Genomic DNA, 21,349 nt, shown 5'->3' on the forward strand with positions numbered 1-21,349 from the left:
ATAATTTTATAATATAATAAATTTTATTATAGCTTTATTTATAAGCTTCTAAAAATTATAAATATACTTTTATATTTTTATAAAAAGTCTTAGCATTTTAGCTATTTTATTTTAGCTTTAAAACTATTTATTTACTATTTTTAGTAATATTATTTATATATTAAATATCTAAATAACTAGGCCTAATTAGGCAATTTCTAGTAGGCTATTTTATAGAAAATATTATATAGTATTATATATAATTTTTTTATAATTTTCTATTTATAGAATTAGCTTTCTACTCAGCTAAGTAGCCCTAGTAGCCTAGGTAGCTAAAAATTTGCCAAAATTTGCCAGTTTTGCCAGTTTTGCAGGATTTTTGCAGCTTTTCGCAGCTTTTCAGTTTGAATTTTCCTAATAAGCTATTGCTGCTTTTGCTTAAAACTACTACGCGCAGCTGCTAAATTAATTTTTTATAAAAATTTAAATAGTATAAATTAATTGCAAGTATCTGTTTACTAATACTTTAAAAAATTTTGTAATAATAACTTTTGTTAGTAGCTCTACAGCCTTATTTTTGCAGATGGGTAATTTTTGTTAAGGTAGTTTATTGGCTGAAATAGTTCATTGGCTAATCTACCTTGGTAGTGGTTGATTCCTCTTCGCGAAATACGATTTCGCCCTCGTTGGACAGGATATAAGCCCAGACTTTCAGTCGCCCACCATTGGATTTTTTACGGCGGCCAAGAAAGAGCGTGTGTGCTTTGCGCTCTTGCAATACCGCTTCGTAGAACTCGAGAGTCGTGGACCGTGGAAATGATTCCAGGATGTGTAGAAGGCTACGCGCCCTTAGTTTTCCTTTGAGCTTCTTGAGATATAGTTGCCATTGGTGAGGTATTGGGCGCGAGATTGTTAGGTGAGTGGACATTGAGGTTGGATTGAAGCCGTTGATCGTTACACAGTGGTGGGGATTTGTGACGGGGATTTGTGACCGGAAGAGCACGGGCAAGTGCACCTACCTACGAACAACATCTTGCGCCCTTGTGTCACGGAAGTAAAAGTCCACATTAACGACACGCTGTTTAATGTTAGAGTATCCATACCGATGCACATGCAATCGGTTTGACAGCGGATTCATGCGACATAGTTATAGTGCATTGTCTGGCACGTGAGCACGTGTTCGAAGCGCAACCGTGGCTCAGCTAGCACCCGCGTGTGTCGCATATAGCTCAACCGCATAGATGCGTTCATAATTGGTGTTGCAGGTACTGTGCTCAATTACTATCTTCACTGATTGAAACAAGATATATTTGGTAATCAGGCGACATGTGTTGCTGATCAAAGTTAACCAAGACTATGGTCACTGATTCATCGCCATATTTACTGAAGATAACACGACACCTATTACTCTTCAGGACAATTATAGAGCCCTATAGTTGATAAGCAAAGCTTCTCCTCGCCGAAGGACCTATGAAAGCGCGCATCCTTGCTATTTGTGCATCGAAGCTAAGATTGCTTCTCTCCATCCACACACTCGCCATCTTCACCCCTCTTCCGCTTCCTCTTGAGTGCGAAAGGCGTCAGTCCATCCACCATCTTTAATAGCTCTTCTCGCGTGAATGACTCACGCTTGTGATCGACCTCCTCCCTTATGGCGTTCTTAGCCTGCAGTTGAGCCCTCTGCTGATTCAATAGCTCGTCCTTCTGTTGCGCAAGCTTGACCTTCAACTGTATGAGCTCCTCTTTCCTTGCATCGGCCTCAATTGCCTGCTCCCTGTACTGTTCAGCTATCTCCTCCTTGTGTTTGGCATCCAGTTCTTCACGCTGACGCTTGTGCTTGATTTGCAGATTCGCCTTATCGTTGTCTTGCTTATCACGCAATTCGGTGTCTATCCTGTCTTTTAAAGCTATGAGCTGCGCCACTCCCTCCACATCGTGTTTCTCAATGCTACCGTTAATGTTCCTCAGTTCGGAGGAAAGAGCGCCTTGCTTCTCGTGGAGCTCGAGATAGCTATCAAGATTGTTCTTTGGCGCCCGTGTGATAGATGTGGCAGTAGTTATGCAATATGGCTGACTAGAAGGTGTGTGATGATTACCTCCGTTTTCGTTGGCCACTACAGTTGAGATTTGACTTATAGGGCTAGCGGTCTTCAGCCGCGGCGGTTGAGGTCGCGAAATGTCGCCAACATCGAAGAAGGAGGCTTTCTTCAAAGTCTCCTTATATGAAGGAGTCTGTTCAACTATTAGCTCCTTAGCGCATCTATTAGTGGCGCTATGAAACTTACTTTCTTCAAAATGCCCCCGCTCTGCGATGTTGGCGTGGATGCCTTCTTCAGAGCTTCGTGACTCGCCACAACATCTGACTCCGGATTGATTACCCGTGCGTGCGCCTCAAATTCGAACTGTGCATTGAAATTTTCAGCAGCTGTAATGCTGGTAGGAACCTCCGTAATAGGCCATGAAAGTGGGAAACTCGCTTCAGGGGGACTACTCCGACGAGCGTCGGGGCTGGATTTGGGTGTGGGCTCAGGATTCGGAGAGCTAGTTGAAATCTCCGTTGTATCATCTAGATCGTTCGTTATATGGTCTTCGTCTGCACCCGTATCGTCGTCCTTGTACATGCGGCAGGCGCGTCGAAGATCTCTGAGAAAAGAGCTTGCAAAGGCGATGTCTTTGGGGACATGACCGCTTTTGAGGATAAAGCAAGCCTATTTATATTAGTTTCTAGAACTACGAAAACTCTAGTCAGCAACACGGACCTTCAGTACAGCGATCAGCTCACGTTTTTTCTGTTTGACTAATTGAAACTCCTGGCGCAGCTTGCCCTCATTGATCACGTCAGCTAAGTTGTATCGCTTAACAGCCTTCGATCCTGCTTCGATGGCATAAATCCACAGTTCCTGGCTTCCATCTTTTCGGAGTGTCGTGGACATGAGCGCCCAGGCTGCCCATTGCTTGCCACTTTTGTCCTCGACTGTGGCGATAGGAATGCCATATCGGGCATATCCATCGTACCCGGTGTTGTGTAACTTCAACTCTACTTTGTTAAGAGGGATGTAATCGAGAACGTGCGCATTCCTGCCGAGCTTTCTTTTGAGCAGATCGATTGCAGCATTGGTGGTAGTAAGACGATCGGATGTTGGGACCATGTTGGGAACCGGTAGAGCAGAAGAGCTCCTGTGTGGTGAAGTAGATATTCTCAACTCTAAAATAATTTGGGGAGATGCTATGATTGATCGATGCTTGTATAATTTTGTGTGGTGTGGGCTAGTAAGTTAGTTGTTGAATGCGCGACGCGTTATGTGGGCACGGACGTGGTAAACTGTAGCTGTGCTGTGGCAACGATTACTATTTTGGGAAGGATCAAACTCGACATGAAGTGAGCTTTATACGTCTTTTTCTATCTTACTTACGATGAAGGTAAAGGTAACTTCTGACAGTACCTTTAGGATTGAGCGCATATATGCCGCTGTGACTCTACAACCCGTACATAATACTCCAAATATTAGAGAAGGAAACAAAATTAGAGCTACCTTGTTATAGTTGGTTCTAGTAGTTGAACTTCTTACTTTGTATACAAAATATTAAAGAGACTCGCGAATGTATTATTGTACAAAATTATTCTATATTGTATTGTAACTAAAGCTTGCGAACTACTTCTAATATTGCTGTACAGTGCTTAGCCCTCTATTTCTGCTGCTTGCGCTTGCCTTCCTGCTAGCTTATCCAAGTTATAAAGTAACTACTCTTTAGATAGTGCGTTCTTAGCTGTTTATTATACTGTTTCGCTTCTATGCACTTGTAGTTTTTTTTGTCTTATAGCTGCAACTGCCGTCAAACGGTATAGTACTTTCGGTGCAGCTTTTTTTTTACTATTGCAAGGGTAGCAACTTAGATTACATGTGCTTTTACTTTTTACAATAGTAATAAAGCAGCTTAATTCTTTTAATTCGCAACAATATTAGTATTATAAGAACTAAGATACAATAGGTTGTTGAAGCTGATGTTTTAGAGTAAAATGCTAAGGGTAAGATATAGGTTTTAATTATAGACATTCTAGAATTTTAAAACAACTAGATAGCTAATTCCGTATGCTGTTGAATTTAATAGTGTTACACTTAAGAGTAAAGGGACAATCTGTGTAGAGTTTCTTCCTTTTTTTTTAAAAAAAATATAACAACTCTAGTACTTAAGACTCTGTATGTACTAAACCTTAAAGCACTTTATTATATATATGCACTATTCGTGTCGCCGCAGATAGAAATGCTTATATAAACGCATATTTTCTACATTACTGTTACGTGGCTAGACTTAGTTCTATAGTTCTGCAACTAACTATTGCGGTACTGTACTATTTATTATATTGCAATACTGCTTTTACAACTTGCACAAAGTTTTCTAAGCTTTATAACTTATTCTTTTTACTCTTTTACTCTTTTTCTTACTTTCTCTTACTTTCTCTTACTCTTGTTTTAGCTAAACCGGCTACAGCTTAACTAAAGCGGCGCTAATCTCTATATTACTAACAATTTTACTAAGCTAATTTAAACTTAATATAGAAAGACTATTTTAGCTACGCTTTATATACTTCTTTTTGCTATCTCGTTTGCTATACTCGCAAGCCTTATCCTTAGATATTAATTTGTAAACTTGCTTGCTTCTTGCTCTAACTTTGTTTTTCTTATCTATAATAGCTATAGCTCTGTTCTGTCCTATAACGAGATTCTCCTCCAAAGCCTTAATACGCTTAATAATTTTACTATTTTGCTTTTGCTGCGCGTTAAGTTCTGCGCTTAATATAGAACTTTCCTTTATAAGAGTAATTATACGGTCTACTTTAGAATATTTATTTTAGGCGTTAAAAATGTGCTCCTAGGATTAATTAGCAAGAAGTATAAGTATAGGCTAGATATAAATACTAAGAGGATTTTTAAAGCGCCTGCGCCCTAGTTAAGCTATTGCTAGTTTCTATAAAAGTACTTTAAGTGCAGAAGTATTTATAATTATATTTTTTTTTAAAAATAAGCTTTTAAAATAGTTGCTAATTATAATTCTAAACTTTATTATTATTATTTTATAATACTATATATTAATTTTCTGCTTTCTATAACTACTAATAAGTTTAATGCAAGTTTTAGTTAACGTACTTCTATAACAAGTAGTTAGTTAGGACGAGTAGTTAGTCTCTGCTAAGCCTTTATTAAAACTTACTATTACTTATAGTATATTGCAATAAATTAATATAATAATATATTACTAGTTTAGAAAAAATATTAAATACAGAACGTAATTTAAGCTATTAAATAAAATGCAAATTTCTTAATTTATTATGCTATAAAATATTATAATGTATTTAAATTAATACTTAAAAAATAACTTGCTAGAACTACTTTTTAACGCAACTATACGCCCAATTTAATAAAGCTTACTATAATAAAAAAAAAAAAAATTATTAATTATATACTTAACTTTGCTGCGAGAAAATACCCGCCTAAACTTGCTAAAATTAAAAATATAGCTAATTTTTTGCTTATTAAGCGTTATTAAAACTTAGTTAGTTTAAAATAAGCTAACGCGTTTATTAAACACTAGCTTAAGTTTAAAATAAAATTTAATTAAAAATATAATTATAAAAAAATTTTCTGCAAAGATCCTAATACTATATAAAACTAGTTTTAGCTAGTGCAGAATATAAAGGCAAAGTATAGTATTATAAATAAAAATATTTATAACTTTAATAAAATAGGCTTTATAATAAGTGTAATATTAACTAAAGCTATTATTATAAGTTTTAATTATTAAGGATAAGCAATAATAGTATAGTAAAGTAATTAAAAGTAAATAATAATAATTTAAAATATTAGCGTAGCTAGTTAAGTAATTTTACTTTTTATTATTTTTGCAGGCAAGTACTACTACTTTTCTGCCTAGTATAAAGAAAATAGCCTGCTTTAGAATTAAGCTATTGCTGTTTTTATAAATAGCTAGATAACTAATAAGCATAGCTTTAAGTAAATAAAGTACTTTAATAAGTATATAAAGGGGCGTACTATTAGTATATATTATTTTTTAATTATAAATAGCTATAAAAGCTATAATTTAGTTAAGTTTTACTAGTACTATAAAAAAAATAGTATTATTACTTTTTATATACTTCTGCATTTGTTGCACCTGCTATAGCTACTTAATATAAGCTATTTTGCTTTTTTAAAAAAGGCGTATAGGCGCTAAGCCAAAATTTTAATGCGCAATTATATTAATTATATTACTAAAGTTAAGTTTTTACTATACTTTAAAGCTGCTTTTAATGCTGCTATTATAAAAAGTAATATTTTAAAAAGTTTTTAAAGTGCTAGCTTAGTACTACTTAACTTAAAAGTTATAATATTAAAGTTTAATATTTAGTTATATACTTTACTATTACTTACTATTAAAGACAGTGCCTAAAAGTTAAGAATACTTAGTAATATTTTAGAATTTAAGTTATAATTAATGCTTTTAAAAGAGAAGATTTAGAAGCACCTAAATAGCTTTTTTATTTTAATAGTAGATACTTTTATAAAATTTATTAAAAGTGCAGAAATAATAGCGCATTTAATAGTATTAATATAAAAATAAAACTTTAAGCTTTAAGCTACTAATAAGGCTGCTATATAATATAAATTGCATAAAAAAAAGCAAGTATAAAAAGAAAAAACTTTTATAGTAAAAAATAGTTTTTAATTAATAATTTTAAAAGAGTTTAGGGCGCGTAATAATAAAAAAAAAATAAAAAAAAAAGCGCGCGCTAAAGCAGGTAAGCCTTTTTAAAAGCGCTGTAGATGCTATAATAAAATAAAGCATAATACGCGCACATATAAAAATAATATAAAAAATATTATAAATTAATATTATATACTATTAGCTATAGTATAATATACTATAGTTGCAATATACTGTAGGCAATAGTAGGTTTTAGTAAGGGCTTAGCAGAGACTAACTACTCGTCCTAACTAACTATTTGTTATAGAAGTACATTATATTTAATAGTTTAAATATAAGAAGAATTATTTTTAAGATTTTACTAAACTCCTGCTTGCTGCAAAATACTCTTACTAGTTTTAATCTAACCTGCCTGGCATTACCCAAACAACTTAGTTACTATTAAGAACTTATAATTTTATTACTATAATTTTTAAATAATAATATATTAAGTTTTTAATAGCAATTGTTAAAAGTTTTTTAATAATCTATTTAGCTAACCTAGTATTGTATAAATTTTACTGCTTTAATATTATATTAAAGTACTAGGTATAGCACCTAAACTATAATTTTATACTAATTTTTCTTACTGCGTTGTATAATTTGCTTTAGCATTAACTTTACTTTTTTTTAAAGTAATAAAAAGAATTATTTATTTTTAAAGCTTATATAAAGCTACTTTATAATTTTTATTTTTTATTTTTATATAATAGCACAATAAATTCCTTTTTTTTTTGCTTATTCTAGTATTGCTTTAAGAAAAAGTAAAGTTAATGCTAAAGCAGATTATACAACGCAGTAAGAGAAATTAGTATAAAATTATAATTTAAGTACTATACTTAATACTTTAATATAGTATTAAAGCAGTAAAATTTATACAATACTAAGTTAGCTAAATAAATTATTAAATTTTTTTTAATAATTACTATTAAAAACTTAATATATTATTATTTAAAAATTATAGTAATAAAACTATAAGTTTTTAATAGTAACTAAGTTGTTTAGGCAATGCTAAGCAGGTTAAATTAAAACTAGTAAAAGTATTTTACAGCAAGTAAAAATTTAGTAAAATTTTAAAAAAAATTATATAGCTTTTTTATATATAAAGTAGTTATTATTTACTATATAATTATATTATTATAAGTTATATAATTATATATAAAGTAAAAGTTAAAAGTATAGTTTTTAAAATTTTTTAGAAAAGCCTAAATGCGTAGGCAGAAAAGTATATATATGCGCTCTTATACTATAAATTAAAACTTATTTTTATTTTTTTAAGTTTTTTTTTACTTTTATATTTATGTTAATTACGAACAATATAATGCCTATAAATTTTTTTATATATATAAGCTTATAAGTTGCTATTATAGCAAGCTATGCAAATAGTAAGCTAATAATAGTTAACTAATATAATTTACTACTGCTTAACTACTTTAAACTAATATTTAATAATAATTAGTACTTTAAAAAAATTTATAAAGACTTTTAGGTTAACTTTTTCTAGTAAAAAATATTATTTATACTTTTTTTTTTTAATATAAGCTTTTTTAAGTTTATTTATAATAAGCTGCTTGCAATAAAGTAGCTATAGTTTATAAAGTTTTTTATAATTAAATACTATATAATCTAATTATTTAATTTTACTACTAATTAGTTTATTTTTATTAAGGACTAGCAAATTAAGTTTTTACAGTTTAAAAAAAATTTTAAAAGTAACTTAAACTTAGTAAAGTATTAAGTTAATTTTTTTAAAGCTTATTATTATTAGTAGTATAATAATTAAAAAATATAGCTTTTTAAGATAGTTAAATTAGTGCATAAATAAATATAAGTAGTAAAGTAGCAGAAAGCAAGCAATAAAGCAATAATTTAAATATACTAAAAATATTAGCTTGCGCAGGCGAAAAAAAAAGCAAAAAAGTAGTTAAGTATTAAAGCTAGTATTGCAGAAAAAGTTATTATTATTATTTACATTGCTATTGCTATTATTGCCTAAAGGCTTAGTATTAGTTAGCTACTTAGTAGCAGTTTAATATTATACTAGATATTTAGATATGTGCTTAAAACTGTTAAAAAAGCTACGCCTTAGCAGTTAAAATTATATTATTAAAAGTTAAAAGTTTATTACTTAGTAATTTTAAAAATAAAAGTATATTTCTATAATTAAAAGTAAAGTCAACGCTAGAGCAGATTATACTACGCAGTAGGAGAAATTAGTATAAAAATTATAGTTTAAGTGCTATACCTAGTACTTTAATATAGTATTAAGGCAGTAAAGTTTATACAATACTAGGTTAGCTAAATAAATTATTAAAATTTTTTTAATAATTGCTATTAGCAGCCCTAATACATTATTATTTAAAAATTGTAGCAATAAAATTATAAATTCCTTAATAGTAACTAAGTTGTTTAGGCATTGCTAGGCGGCTTTAAGTTTTAACTATAGACTATTATTAAAGTATAGATAAATTTTTAAACTAAAATTTAAGTAAGCTTTAGTTTAGTAGTAAGCTTGCGCTTTAATAGCTAATATTTTTTTATAATTAGTAATAGCTTGCGTAATAAATATAGTCTTTATAAAATATATAAAGTAGAGCTTACAGTTAAAACTTATAATTATATATTATTACTTATTATATAATTATATTATTGCGCGTTTTATAGTTGTATATAAGCAGGAAGTTAAAAGTTTAGGTAGTAAGGGTTTAAACGCGTAGGCAGTAAAGCACATATTTGCATACTTATTTTATAAATTAAAATTTATTTTTATTTTAATTTTTAAATTTTTTATTTTTTACTTTTATTTTTATATTAAATATAAATAATATAATACTAATAAATAAACTTGTGTATACAGGCCCGTAAATTACTATTATAGCTAGCAATACTAGCCGCAAGCTATTCATAGTTGCTTAGTATAAATTATTATTTTTTAATTATTTTAAGCTAGTAAATAGTAACTGCTAGTACTATAAAAAAGTATGCAAATACTTTAAAGTTAACTTTTTTTTTTGCAGTAGGCTCTTTTTACCCTGCTTAGTTAATTTTAACTTTTTAGTATTTTTTTATAATAAGCTAGTTATAACTAGGCAGTAGCAATACGCAATTTTTTTTGTAGTTAACTGCTATATAATAATGCAAAACTCTAACTTTAGCTGCAATTAAATTGCTTTTATTAAAAATTAAAAAAATAAGCTTTTGCAGTTTATAAAAAATATTAAAAGTAATATAAAGCTTACAGTATATTAAAAAAAGTTTTTTAAAAACTGTAGTTACTAGCAGTATAATAACTAGAAGATACAGCTTTTTAAAACAGTTAACTTAGTATATAAGTAAATATAAGCAGTAAAGCAAGTAATAAAGTAAAAAAATAAATAATAATAATTTAAATATACTATAAATAATAGCTTGCGTAAGCGAAAAAAAAAAGCAAAAAAGTAGTTAAGCATTTAAGCTAATATTGCAAGAAAAGTTATTATTATTATTATTATTATTATTATTATTATTATTATTATTATTATTATTAGCGTTGCTGTTATTACTTAAAAACCTAGTATTAGTTAGCTGCTTAGTAGTTTAATATTACGCTAGATATTTAGACATATGCTTAAAAGCTGTTAAAAAAAACCGCGCCTTAGCAGTTGAAGTTATATTATTAGGAATTAGAAGTTTATTGCTTAGCAATTTTAAAAATAAAAATATATAATATACAGTAAAAATACTAATAATATAAACCATTAATAACATATTAGGTCCCGTCTTCGCGGGAAATAAAAGTATATAATATATAGTAAAAAATACTAATAATATAAACTATTAATAATATATTAGGTCCTGTCTTCGCGGGGCTTATTCTAGTATTAACTTTTTAAACCTGCTTTAGCTAAAATTACAAAAACTTTTTTTTAATAATTTTATTATAAAAAAAACTTAGCAATTTATAAAAAAAAAAAAAAAATATAGTTATAGTGTAACTATTAGGTTATAGGCCTAATAAAATATGCCTTTAACTTTAGTTAGGTTAGCTTAAGACTATATAATAAAAAAAAGAATAATTATTATAAATAGTAGTAATTAGTTTATTTTTTACCTATAATATACTATTATTTTACTTGCTATTATATCTTATGTTTATTTACAGCTTTATATTTTATATTTTAATTACTTTTTTTATAATACGCTCGTGTAGCGGCCTTTAATAAAATAAATAATTAAATAGTACTATTTAAAAGCTAAAAAATACTATTAAAAAATAGTACTAGTGCTTTACTTTAACTACAGCCTATAGCTACAATATAAATTTAAAAAATTCTTAAAAAAAACTTTAAGGTTACTCTACTTATATATAGTTAAAAAAGTAATAATATATAAAAGCAGAAATAACTAAAAAGCAGAATAATACTTTTAGGCAATAATAAGCTTTTAGTAGCCTAAAATAGCTTAAAAAAAACTATTTTAAATAAAAAACTGCTAGAAATGCGCAAATAATTTAAATTTAAGTAAAAATATAAAAAGCTTGCCTATTTTTACTTAGTTTAAGTTTAATTTAAGGCTAGTAATAATATAGCTATTTAATTTAATTTAAATAGCCTATAATTATTTAGTATAATATTTATAAGCTCTTTTATAACTTTTTTTAAATTATAGCTGCTATAAGTATACTTTCCCGCAAAGACGGGACCTAATGTATTATTAATAGCTTATATTATTAGTATTTTTTACTATATATTGCGTACTTTTATTTTTAAAATTGCTAAGCAATAAATTTTTAACTTTTAATAATATAATTTCAACTGCTAAAGCTTGGCTTTTTTAATAGTTTCTAAGTATATATTTAAATGTCTGGCGTAATATTAAACTACTAAGCAGCTAACTAATACTAGGCTTTTAAATAATAATAGCAACGCTAATACTAATACTAATAATAACTTTTCCTGCAATATTAGCTTTAATACTTAACTACTTTTTTACTCTTCTTTTTACTAGTGCTATTTCTCCTTTTTATATTAATTACTTGCTTTTCTAACCTTTTAAAGTATTTATTAAAGCTACTTAAGCATTTATATAATTTTTACAGCTGCAAAAAGCTATTGCTTTTAGTTATTAAATTGCTAGTAACTACAGCAGCGCAAAAATACTTTTTAGTATAGTTTTTAAATACGCTCCTTTTACTAAAAAACTGTATAAAGCTTTTTAAATTTATTTTACTAATTAGTAATAAATGCTCTTTAAAAAGCTATTAGACTGTAGTAAAAAGTCTATATTTAGCAGCTAATAATAAATATAGCTAATATATTTAAAAAAATTTAATAAAGCTTATTTAAGCTAATAAATTCTTTAAAAAAAATATAATTAAGCGTAAAGTACTTTAGCATACAAAAAAGCCTAATATCTAAGCTTTAAAAAGTCTGTTTAAGCTTATTAAAGTATTTAAATGCTTATTAATACTAGTTTAAAATGCTAGTTTTGTACAAAAAGCTATTCTAGTATTAAAATTTTATATATACTAATAAAATAATAAAGCGCAAAATAAATTTAAAAATTCCCTAATAAATATTATATAAATTTTATTAATAGGCTTTGTATAATTATTAATAGTTAATATAGCTTGCTGCAAAAGTATAGGCAAATAATTGTATAAAAAAAAACATCTTTTTATATGTATATTATATATTTAAAACTACTGCTTATAGCTTTTTACTTTTAACTATTACAATTTATTAAAAACGATAGTTTGTAATTCTAAGCTAACTTACTAAACTAAAGCTTTAATTAATATTTTATATGCTATTACTAATTAAATTACTTACTTTTATTTAAGAAAATATTAGTTAAAGTGCAAGCTTACTATTATACTAAGCTCCTAATTTTAGGCTAAAAATTTATTTATAATTTAATAATAATAGTCTATAAACTTAACTAAACGCCCTATTTTAGTTTAATTTAACCTGCCTAGCATTACTTAAACAAGTTAGTTACTATTAAAAATTAATAGTTATATTGCTATAATTTTTAAATAATAATATATTAAGTCTACTAATAGCGATTGTTAAGGGTTTTTTTAATAATCTATATAGCTAGCCTAGTATTATATAAACTTTACTGCCTTAATACTATATTAAAGTACTAAATATAGCACTTAAACTATAGTTTTATATTAAATTCTTCTACTGCGTTGTATAATCTGCTCTTAGCGTCAACTTTACTTTTATTTATAGAAATAAGTATACTTTAAGCGCGATTATGCAGAGTATAACTGCTAAAAATATAATTATAAATTATACTTTTTTTGCTTGCCTTTTTATTTTATAAAAAAGTAATAAAAAGTAGACTTTAAAATTATATATATTTTTAAGCTACTAAAAATACTTTAGTAAGTTTATAGTATTTTAAAAAAGTTTTTTTTTCTTACTTAAGTGCTTACTTAGAATACTTTAAAAAAAGTTATATTAGATATATTAAAAATACTATTTAAATATAAATAATATGCTTTTAAAATATTAAAGCAAGTTTATTAATATTAAAAATAATCTTTTATAAATTTGTTAAACTACTTGCGTTTTTATTAAAAAAAACTAGGTATAGCCTATATTTTTAAAATATAAATACTAAAATATATTTTAGTATTGCGCGAAAATATTTAGCGCAATTTATTTATTTATTTTAAAAAGTATTGTAGTACGCTTTTTACTATAAAATAATCTGCTATAATTATTTATAAGTAAAAGGGCGTAGCTAAAAAGCTAAAAAAAACTTAATTTAAAAAAAGTATAAATAGCTTAAGGCAAGACTTAAATAAATTAAAAAAAGCTAAAAAATTCCTAAAAAAAGCTAAAAAAGCTTAAAAAAGCTAAAATAGCTTAAAATACTTTAAAAAAAAAGTAGTAGTACTAATATAGTAGCGCTAATTTATTATAAGTATAGAAAAATTAAATATATTAAATTTAACTACTTAAATGCTAATAAAGCTAAAAAAGCCTATAAAGTAGCTTAAAATCCTAAATTAAAAAAAAATAAAAAGTAGAAATTATAAAATTTTATTTTTTTACTTATATTATTTTTACTTTAAAAAATTAAAATTTAGAGATTTTATAAAAAGCAATCGCACTTATAAAGGCGCAATTACTAATTATTTAAATAATAATTAGTTAATTTTAGCTAATAAAAGCTATAATTAATAGTAGCTTTTAATTAAATTTAATATTAGCAATCTTAGTAAAAGAGCAAAATTTTTAAATAAACTTTTTTTTAATATTATTAGTAAAAAGAGTAAATAAAAGCAAGTTGTTAGTTTATAGAATTATTATAATAAATATTATTATTATTAATTTTAAAAGTTGCAAGTAGACTTAGAAGATATTATTTATAATATTTAATTTTTAAAAATATTAATTATACTTAAGACTACTTTAAATTAATGCTTATTTACTTAGAATAAATTATACTAGCTGGCGTATATTATTTAAGGGCAATAAAGATAAAAATAAAGTTTTTTTTAAAAAATTATATTAAAAATAGTAAAAAAGTTTAAAAAAAGTATGCGCAATTTAATTATAAATATTTATACTTATTTTATAAACTTAATAGCCTAAAGTAGGCTAAAATAAACTACTTTAATTAGCTTGCCCCCGCAATATGCAGATTTTACTAATATAAAATTAAAAAAAATTTATAAGTTTTACTTAACTATAAATTATAAAATTTAGCACTTAATTTAGTTTTAAATATAGTTTTACTTTATTAATTATTATATAACTTTTCTAAAATAAAATTAAAATTATTATAATAGTATTTAGCAGACTATATATTAAAAAGTTAAATTAAGTAATTTAAATTCCTAGTAAGTGCCCTAATTTTTTTATTAAAAAGAAAAATAAGGGCATACGCTTTTATATAAATTACTATAGTTTAAATAAAATTATAATTAAGAATAGGCACTTATTATTTTTAATTATAAAATTTTTAAATAAACTAGCTTAAACAAAGTATTATACTAAGCTTAATATTAAAAATGCTTATTATAAGATAAGAATTAAAAAAAGTAATAAGTAGAAAATAATATTTTATATAAAATATAGCTATCCCGCAAAGACGGGACCTAATGTATTATTAATAGCTTATATTATTAGTATTTTTACTGTATATTGCATACTTTTATTTTTAAAATTGCTAAGCAATAAACTTCTAACTTTTAATAATATAACTTTAACTGCTAAAGCGCGGCTTTCTTAATAGCTCCAAGTATATATTTAAATATCTAGTATAATATTAGCCCGCTGCTAAGCAGCTAACTAATACTAAGCTTTTAAGTAATAATAATAGTAAAGCAGCAATAGCAACGCAAACAACAACAATAATAATAATTTTTTTTATAATGCTAGCTTTAATACTTAGCTGCTTCCTTACTCTTTTGCAAATACTATTTCTCCCTTCTATTGCCTAAATTAATTGCTTACGCCTCCAACCCTCTAAAGTATTTATTTTACCCAAGTATTTGTACAATTTCTACAGCTATAAAAAACTATTACTTTTAATTATTAAATTGCAGGTAACTGCAATAGCGCAAAAATGCTTTTTAGTATAAGTCCTAAATACGCTTTTTGCGCTAAAAAGCTGCATAAAGCTTTTTAAATTTATTTTACTAATTAGTAATAAAAGCTTTTTAAAAAGCTATTAAACTGCAGTAAAAAATCCACATCTAGCAGCCTGCAATAAATATAACTAATATATCTAGCTTCTTTTAGCAGAGCTCTTTTTAGTTAAAAGAATCTAAATTTTTAAAAAAAAAAAGTAATTAATTGTTAAGTACTTTAGTATGCTAAAAAGCCTAGTATTTAAGTTTTAAAAAATTTATTTAAGCTTATTAAAGCACTTAGACGCCTACTTATACTAGTTTAATATACTAGTTTTATAAATAATAGTATTTTAAAGTTTAAATTTTATTGCAAATATTAAAAAAATAATAGGACAAAGGGCAGCGTTAAAGAAATTGTTAATAAGTATTATATAAACTTTGTTAGTAGGGCTCGCATTCTATTAGTTAGTAGTTAATATAGCTTGCTATAAAAGTATAAAAAGCTAATTGTATAAAAGAAAAGTATTTTTTTATATATATATTATATATTTAGAACTGCTGCCTATAGCTCTTTACTTTTAACTATTAACTATTAACTATTGCAATTTATTAAAAACTATAGTTTATAATTTTAAAGTTTCCTTGCAAGCTAACTTGCTAAACTAGAACTTTAATTAATACTTTATATGCTGTTACTAATTAAGTCGCTTACTTTTATTTAAGAAAATATTAGTTAAAGCGCCTTATTATTAAACTAAGTTTTTAATATTAGCTTAAGAACTTGACTAAATGCCCTATTTTAGTTTAATATAACCCGCCTAGTATTGCCTAAACAAGTTAGTTACTATTAAAAGTTAATAATTATATTGCTATAATTTTTAAATAATAACGCATTAGGTTTACTAATAGCAATTATTAGTCTTAATAATTTATTTAGCTAGCCTAATATTGTGTAAACTTTACTGCCTTAATATTGTATTAAAGTACTAAGTATAGTACCTAAACTGTAATTTTATACTAAATTTTCCTACTACATTGTATAATCTGCTCTGGCGTCGACTTTACTTTTATTTATAGAAATAAAATATAGCTATTTTAAATATATAATAATACTTTTTAGCTTTACAAATACTTTTACGCAATTTTAGGCTTATATTAACTAAATTTTAGTAAGGCTAGTTAATGTAATTTATATTATATATTTTAATAATATTTTAATTTTTTTAGATATAAAAGAAGAGTATATAGTTTATATAAATTTTTTTTTATAAAAGCTATATAAAGCTAAACTATATATAAAGCTTAATAAATGCGAATAGTATACTTAATATATTAAGTATTTAGGCTATATAGTTAGTTTAGAAAAAGTTAGTATTAATTAAAACTATATTAAAATAATTTAAAAATAGCTATTGCTAAAAACTGTATATAATATTTAAGTATTTATTAGTTTTATAAATTACTATTAGAAATTTATTACTAGATTTTTTAAAATAGTTTTACTATTAATTAAAATAATTTAAAAAGGGCTAGGTGCGGCTTAAGGCAGCCTACAAAAAAAAAAAAAAAAAATTAGTATTTAAATATAAAACTAGAAGGCAAGCAGGCTTTTTAAAAGCTAAAAAATATTTTTTTAAAAATTTTAATTTTAGCTTACTTTAAAAAAGATAAAAAAATAAAAGTTAAAGTAAATACTTTAAGTAGCGCAATTTTAAGTATTTTAAGCTAGTTTATTTTAGAAAAAGGCAAAATAAACTAATAAAAACTAATAAATTTTTACTTATATAAGCTAATTACCCCGCGAAGACGGGACTTAATATGTTATTAATAGCTTATATTATTAGTATTTTTTACTGTGTATTATATACTTTTATTTTTAGAATTGCCAAGCAATAAACTTCTAATTTTTAATAATATAACTTTAACTGCTAAAGCGCAGTTTTTTTTAATAGCTTTTAAGCATATATCTAAATATTTAGTATAATATTAAACTATTAAATAGCTAATTAATACTAGGCTTTTAGGCAACAACAGCAACGCCAATAATAATAATAATAATAATAATAATAATAATAATAATAATAATAATAATAATAATAATAATAATAATAATAATAATAATTTTTCCTGTAATATTAGCTTAAATACTTAAATATTTTTTTGCTTTTTTTCTTTGCCTGCGCAAGCTATTATTTATAGTATATTTAAATTATTATTACTTGCTTTTTTGCTTTATTACTTGCTTTACTGCTTATATTTACTTATATACTAAGTTAACTGTTTTAAGAAGCTGCATTTTTTAATTATTATACTATTAGTAATTATAGTTTTTAAAGAACTTTTTTTAATATACTATAAATTTTATATTATTTTTAATATCTTCTGTAAGCTGCAAAAGCTTATTTTTCTAATTTTTAATAAAAGCAGCCTAGTTGCAGCTAAAGTTAAAATTTTGTATTATTATATAGCAGTTAACTGCAAAAAAAATTATATATTACTACTGCTTAGTTATAACTAGCTTATTATAAAAAAATGCTAGAAAATTAAAATTAATTAAGCAGAGTAAAAAAAGCCTGCTGCAAGAAAAAACATTAATTTTAAAGTATTTATATACTTTTTTATAGTACTAGCAGTTACTATTTACTAGCTTAAAATAATTAAAAAGTAGTAATTTGTACTAGGCAACTATTAATAGCTTGCAGCTAGTATTGCTAGCTATAATAATAATTTACAGGCCTATATGCACAAATTTATTTATTAGTATTATATTATTTATATTTAAAATAAAAATAGAAGTAAAAAATAAAAAATTTAAAAGTTAAAATAAAAATAAATTTTAATTTATAAAATAAGTGTGCAAATGTATGCTTTGCTGCCTACGCATTTAGATTTTTACTATTTAAACTTTTAACTTTTTGCTTATATACAACTATAAAACGCGCAACAATACAACTATTTCTATAAATAAAAGTAAAATTAACGCAAGAGCGGATTATATAACGCAATAAAAGAAGTTAGTATAAAATTATAGTTTAAGTACTATACCTAGCACTTTATTATAGTATTAAAGCAATAAAATTTATATAATACTAGGCTAGCTAAATAAATTATTAAGAAACCTTTAACAATTACTATTAATAAACTTAATATATTATTATTTAAAAATTGTAGTAATATAATTATTAAATTTTAATAGTAACTAACTTGTTAGGCAATGCTAAGTGCTTAAATTTTAAATTTTTACTACAATTTATTGTAAAAATACAGATAAATTTTTAGCTTAGTATTAGGAGCTTAGTACAATTATAAACTTACGCTTTAACTCATAATTTTTTAAATAAAAGTAAGCAATTAGTAATAGTATATAAAATATTAATTAAAATTCTAGTTTAGCAAGTTAGCTTATAAGAATTATAGGCTGTAATATTTTATATAATTAGTAATAAAACTTGTAATAGTTAAAAGTAAAAAACTGCAAGCAGCAGTTCTAAATATACAATATATATATTTCTATAATTAAAAGTAAAGTCGACGCTAGAGCAGATTATACTATGCAGTAGGAGAAATTAGTATAAAAATTACAGTTTAAGTACTATACCTAATACTTTAATACAGTATTAAGGCAGTAAAGTTTACACAATATTAAGTTAGCTAAATAAATTATTAAAAAACTTTTAACAATCGCTATTAGCAGCTTTAATATATTATTATTTAAAAATTGTAGTAACAGAACTATAGATTCCCTAATAGTAACTAAGTTGTTTAGGCATTACTAGGCGGCTTTAAGTTTTAACTATAAACTATTATTAAAGCACAGATAAATTCTTAAATTAAAATTTAAATAAGCTTTAGTTTAGTAGTAAGCTTGCGCTTTAATAGTTAATACTTTCCTACAATTAGTAATAGCTTGCGCAATAAACGTAATTTCTATAAAGTATATAAAGTAGAATTTGCAATTAAAGCTTATAATTATATATTATTACTTATTATATAATTGTATTATTGCGCGTTTTATAATTATATATAAGCAAGAAGTTAAAAGTTTAAATAGTAAAAGTCTAAATATATAAGTAGTAAAGCACACATTTGCGCGCTTATTTTATAAATTAAAACTTATTTTTATTTTAACTTTTAAGTTTTTTATTTTTTACTTTTATTTCTATATTAAATATAAATAATATAACGCTAATAAATAAACTTGTGCATGCAGGCCTGTAAATTACTATTATAGCTAGCAATACTAGCTGCAAGCTATTAATAGTTGCCTAGTATAAGTTATTACTTTTTAATTATTTTAAGCTAGTAAATAGTAACTGCTAGTACTATAAGAAAGTATACAGATACTTTAAAATTAACTTTTTTTCTTACAGCAGGCTCTTTTTACTCTGCCTAGTTAATTTTAACTTTTTAGCATTTTTTTATAATAAGCTAGTTATAACTAGGCAATAGTAATACGCAACTTTTTCTATAGTTAGCTACTATATAATAATGCAAAACTTTAACTTTAGCTGCAACTAAACTGCTTTTATTAAAAACTAGAAAAACAAGCTTTTATAGTTTATAAAAAATATTAAAAGTAACGCAAAGCTTGCAGCGTATTAAAAAAAAATTTTTAAAAATTATAGTTACTAGCAGTATAATAATTAAAAAATACAGCTTTTTAAAATAGTTAACTTAGTGCGTAGGTAGATATAAGTAGTAAAGTAAGTAATAAAGCAGAAAAGCAAGTAATAATAATTTAGATATACTATAAACAATAGCTTGCACAGGCAAAAGAAAAAAGTAAAAAAGTAGTTAAGTATTTAAACTAATATTGCAGGAAAAGTTGTTATTATTATTATTATTATTATTATTATTATTAGCGTTGCTATTATTACTTAAAAGCCTAGTATTAATTAGCTGCTTAGCAGTTTAATATTACACTAGATATTTAGACATATGCTTAAAGGCTGTTAAAAAAAACAGCGCCTTAGCAGTTAAAGTTATATTATTAAAAGTTAGAAGTTTATTGCTTAGCAATTCTAAAAATAAAAGTACGCAATACACAGTAAAAATACTAATAATATAAGCTATTAATAACACATTAGGTCCCGTCTTCGCGGGATACAATATATATATAAAAAAATTTTTTTTTTTTATATAATTATCTGCCTGTGCCTTTGCAGCAAGCTATATTAATTATTAATAATTATATAATATTTATTAATGCTATCTACATAACGCCTATTAATAATTTCTTTAATTCTGCCTTTTACCCTATTATTTTATTAAATATTATAAAAAATACTTTATACTAAAATAGCTTTTTATATAAAACTAGTATATTAAACTAGTATAAGTAAGCATTTAAATACTTTAATAAGCTTAGATAAATTTTTTAAAATTTAAATACTAGGCTTTTTAGCATGCTAAAGCACTTTATACTTAATTATTTTTTTTTAAAAATTTAAACTATTTTAACTAAAAAGAGTTTTACTAAAAAAAATTAAATATATTAGCTATATTTATTGTTAGCTATTAGATGTAGACTTTTTACTATAATTTAATTATAGGCTAAAAGGCTTTTATTACTAATTAGTAAAAAAAGTTTAAAACTATTTATACAAGTTTTTAAAATAAAAAGCTTATTTAACTATATTAAAAATTATTCTTGCGCTATTGTAGTTACTAGTAATTTAATAACTAAAAGCAGTAGCTTTTTGCAGCTATAGAAATTATATAAATACTTAAGTAGAATAAATACTTAAAAAAGTTAAAAAAGCAAATAATTAATTTAGGCAATAGAAGGGAGGCGCAGGCAAAGAAGAGCAAAAGGGATTGTATTATAAAAAAAGTTATTTGCATTACTATTATTTGCGTTGCTATTATTTATAATATTATTACTATTTTATAATTATTATTGCTTAAAGGCCTAGTATTAGTTAGTTGCTTAATAGTAGTTTAATGTTATACTAGATATTTAGATATATACTTAAAAACTGTTAAAAAAAACTGCGCCTTAGTAGTTAAAGTTATATTAGGAGTTAGAAGTTTATTGCTTAGCAATTCTAAAAA

At 24.8% G+C, this 21,349-nt stretch overlaps 1 protein-coding gene across 1 annotated transcript; it reads right to left on the reverse strand.

The window, feature by feature from the left end:
* Positions 1-1,388: 1,388 nt before the first annotated feature.
* K460DRAFT_329116 (uncharacterized protein) lies at positions 1,389-3,128 on the reverse strand (the record flags this gene model as incomplete). Its single annotated transcript, XM_040930731.1, has 4 exons — positions 1,389-1,833; positions 1,912-2,283; positions 2,424-2,687; positions 2,739-3,128. 4 exons carry the CDS (start codon positions 3,126-3,128, stop codon positions 1,486-1,488), a joined length of 1,374 nt encoding a protein of 457 aa, XP_040793836.1. The 3' UTR covers positions 1,389-1,485.
* Positions 3,129-21,349: the final 18,221 nt, after the last annotated feature.

The sequence above is a fragment of the Cucurbitaria berberidis genome (genome assembly GCF_010015615.1).
Source record: "Cucurbitaria berberidis CBS 394.84 unplaced genomic scaffold K460scaffold_1, whole genome shotgun sequence".
NCBI lineage: Eukaryota > Fungi > Ascomycota > Dothideomycetes > Pleosporales > Cucurbitariaceae > Cucurbitaria > Cucurbitaria berberidis.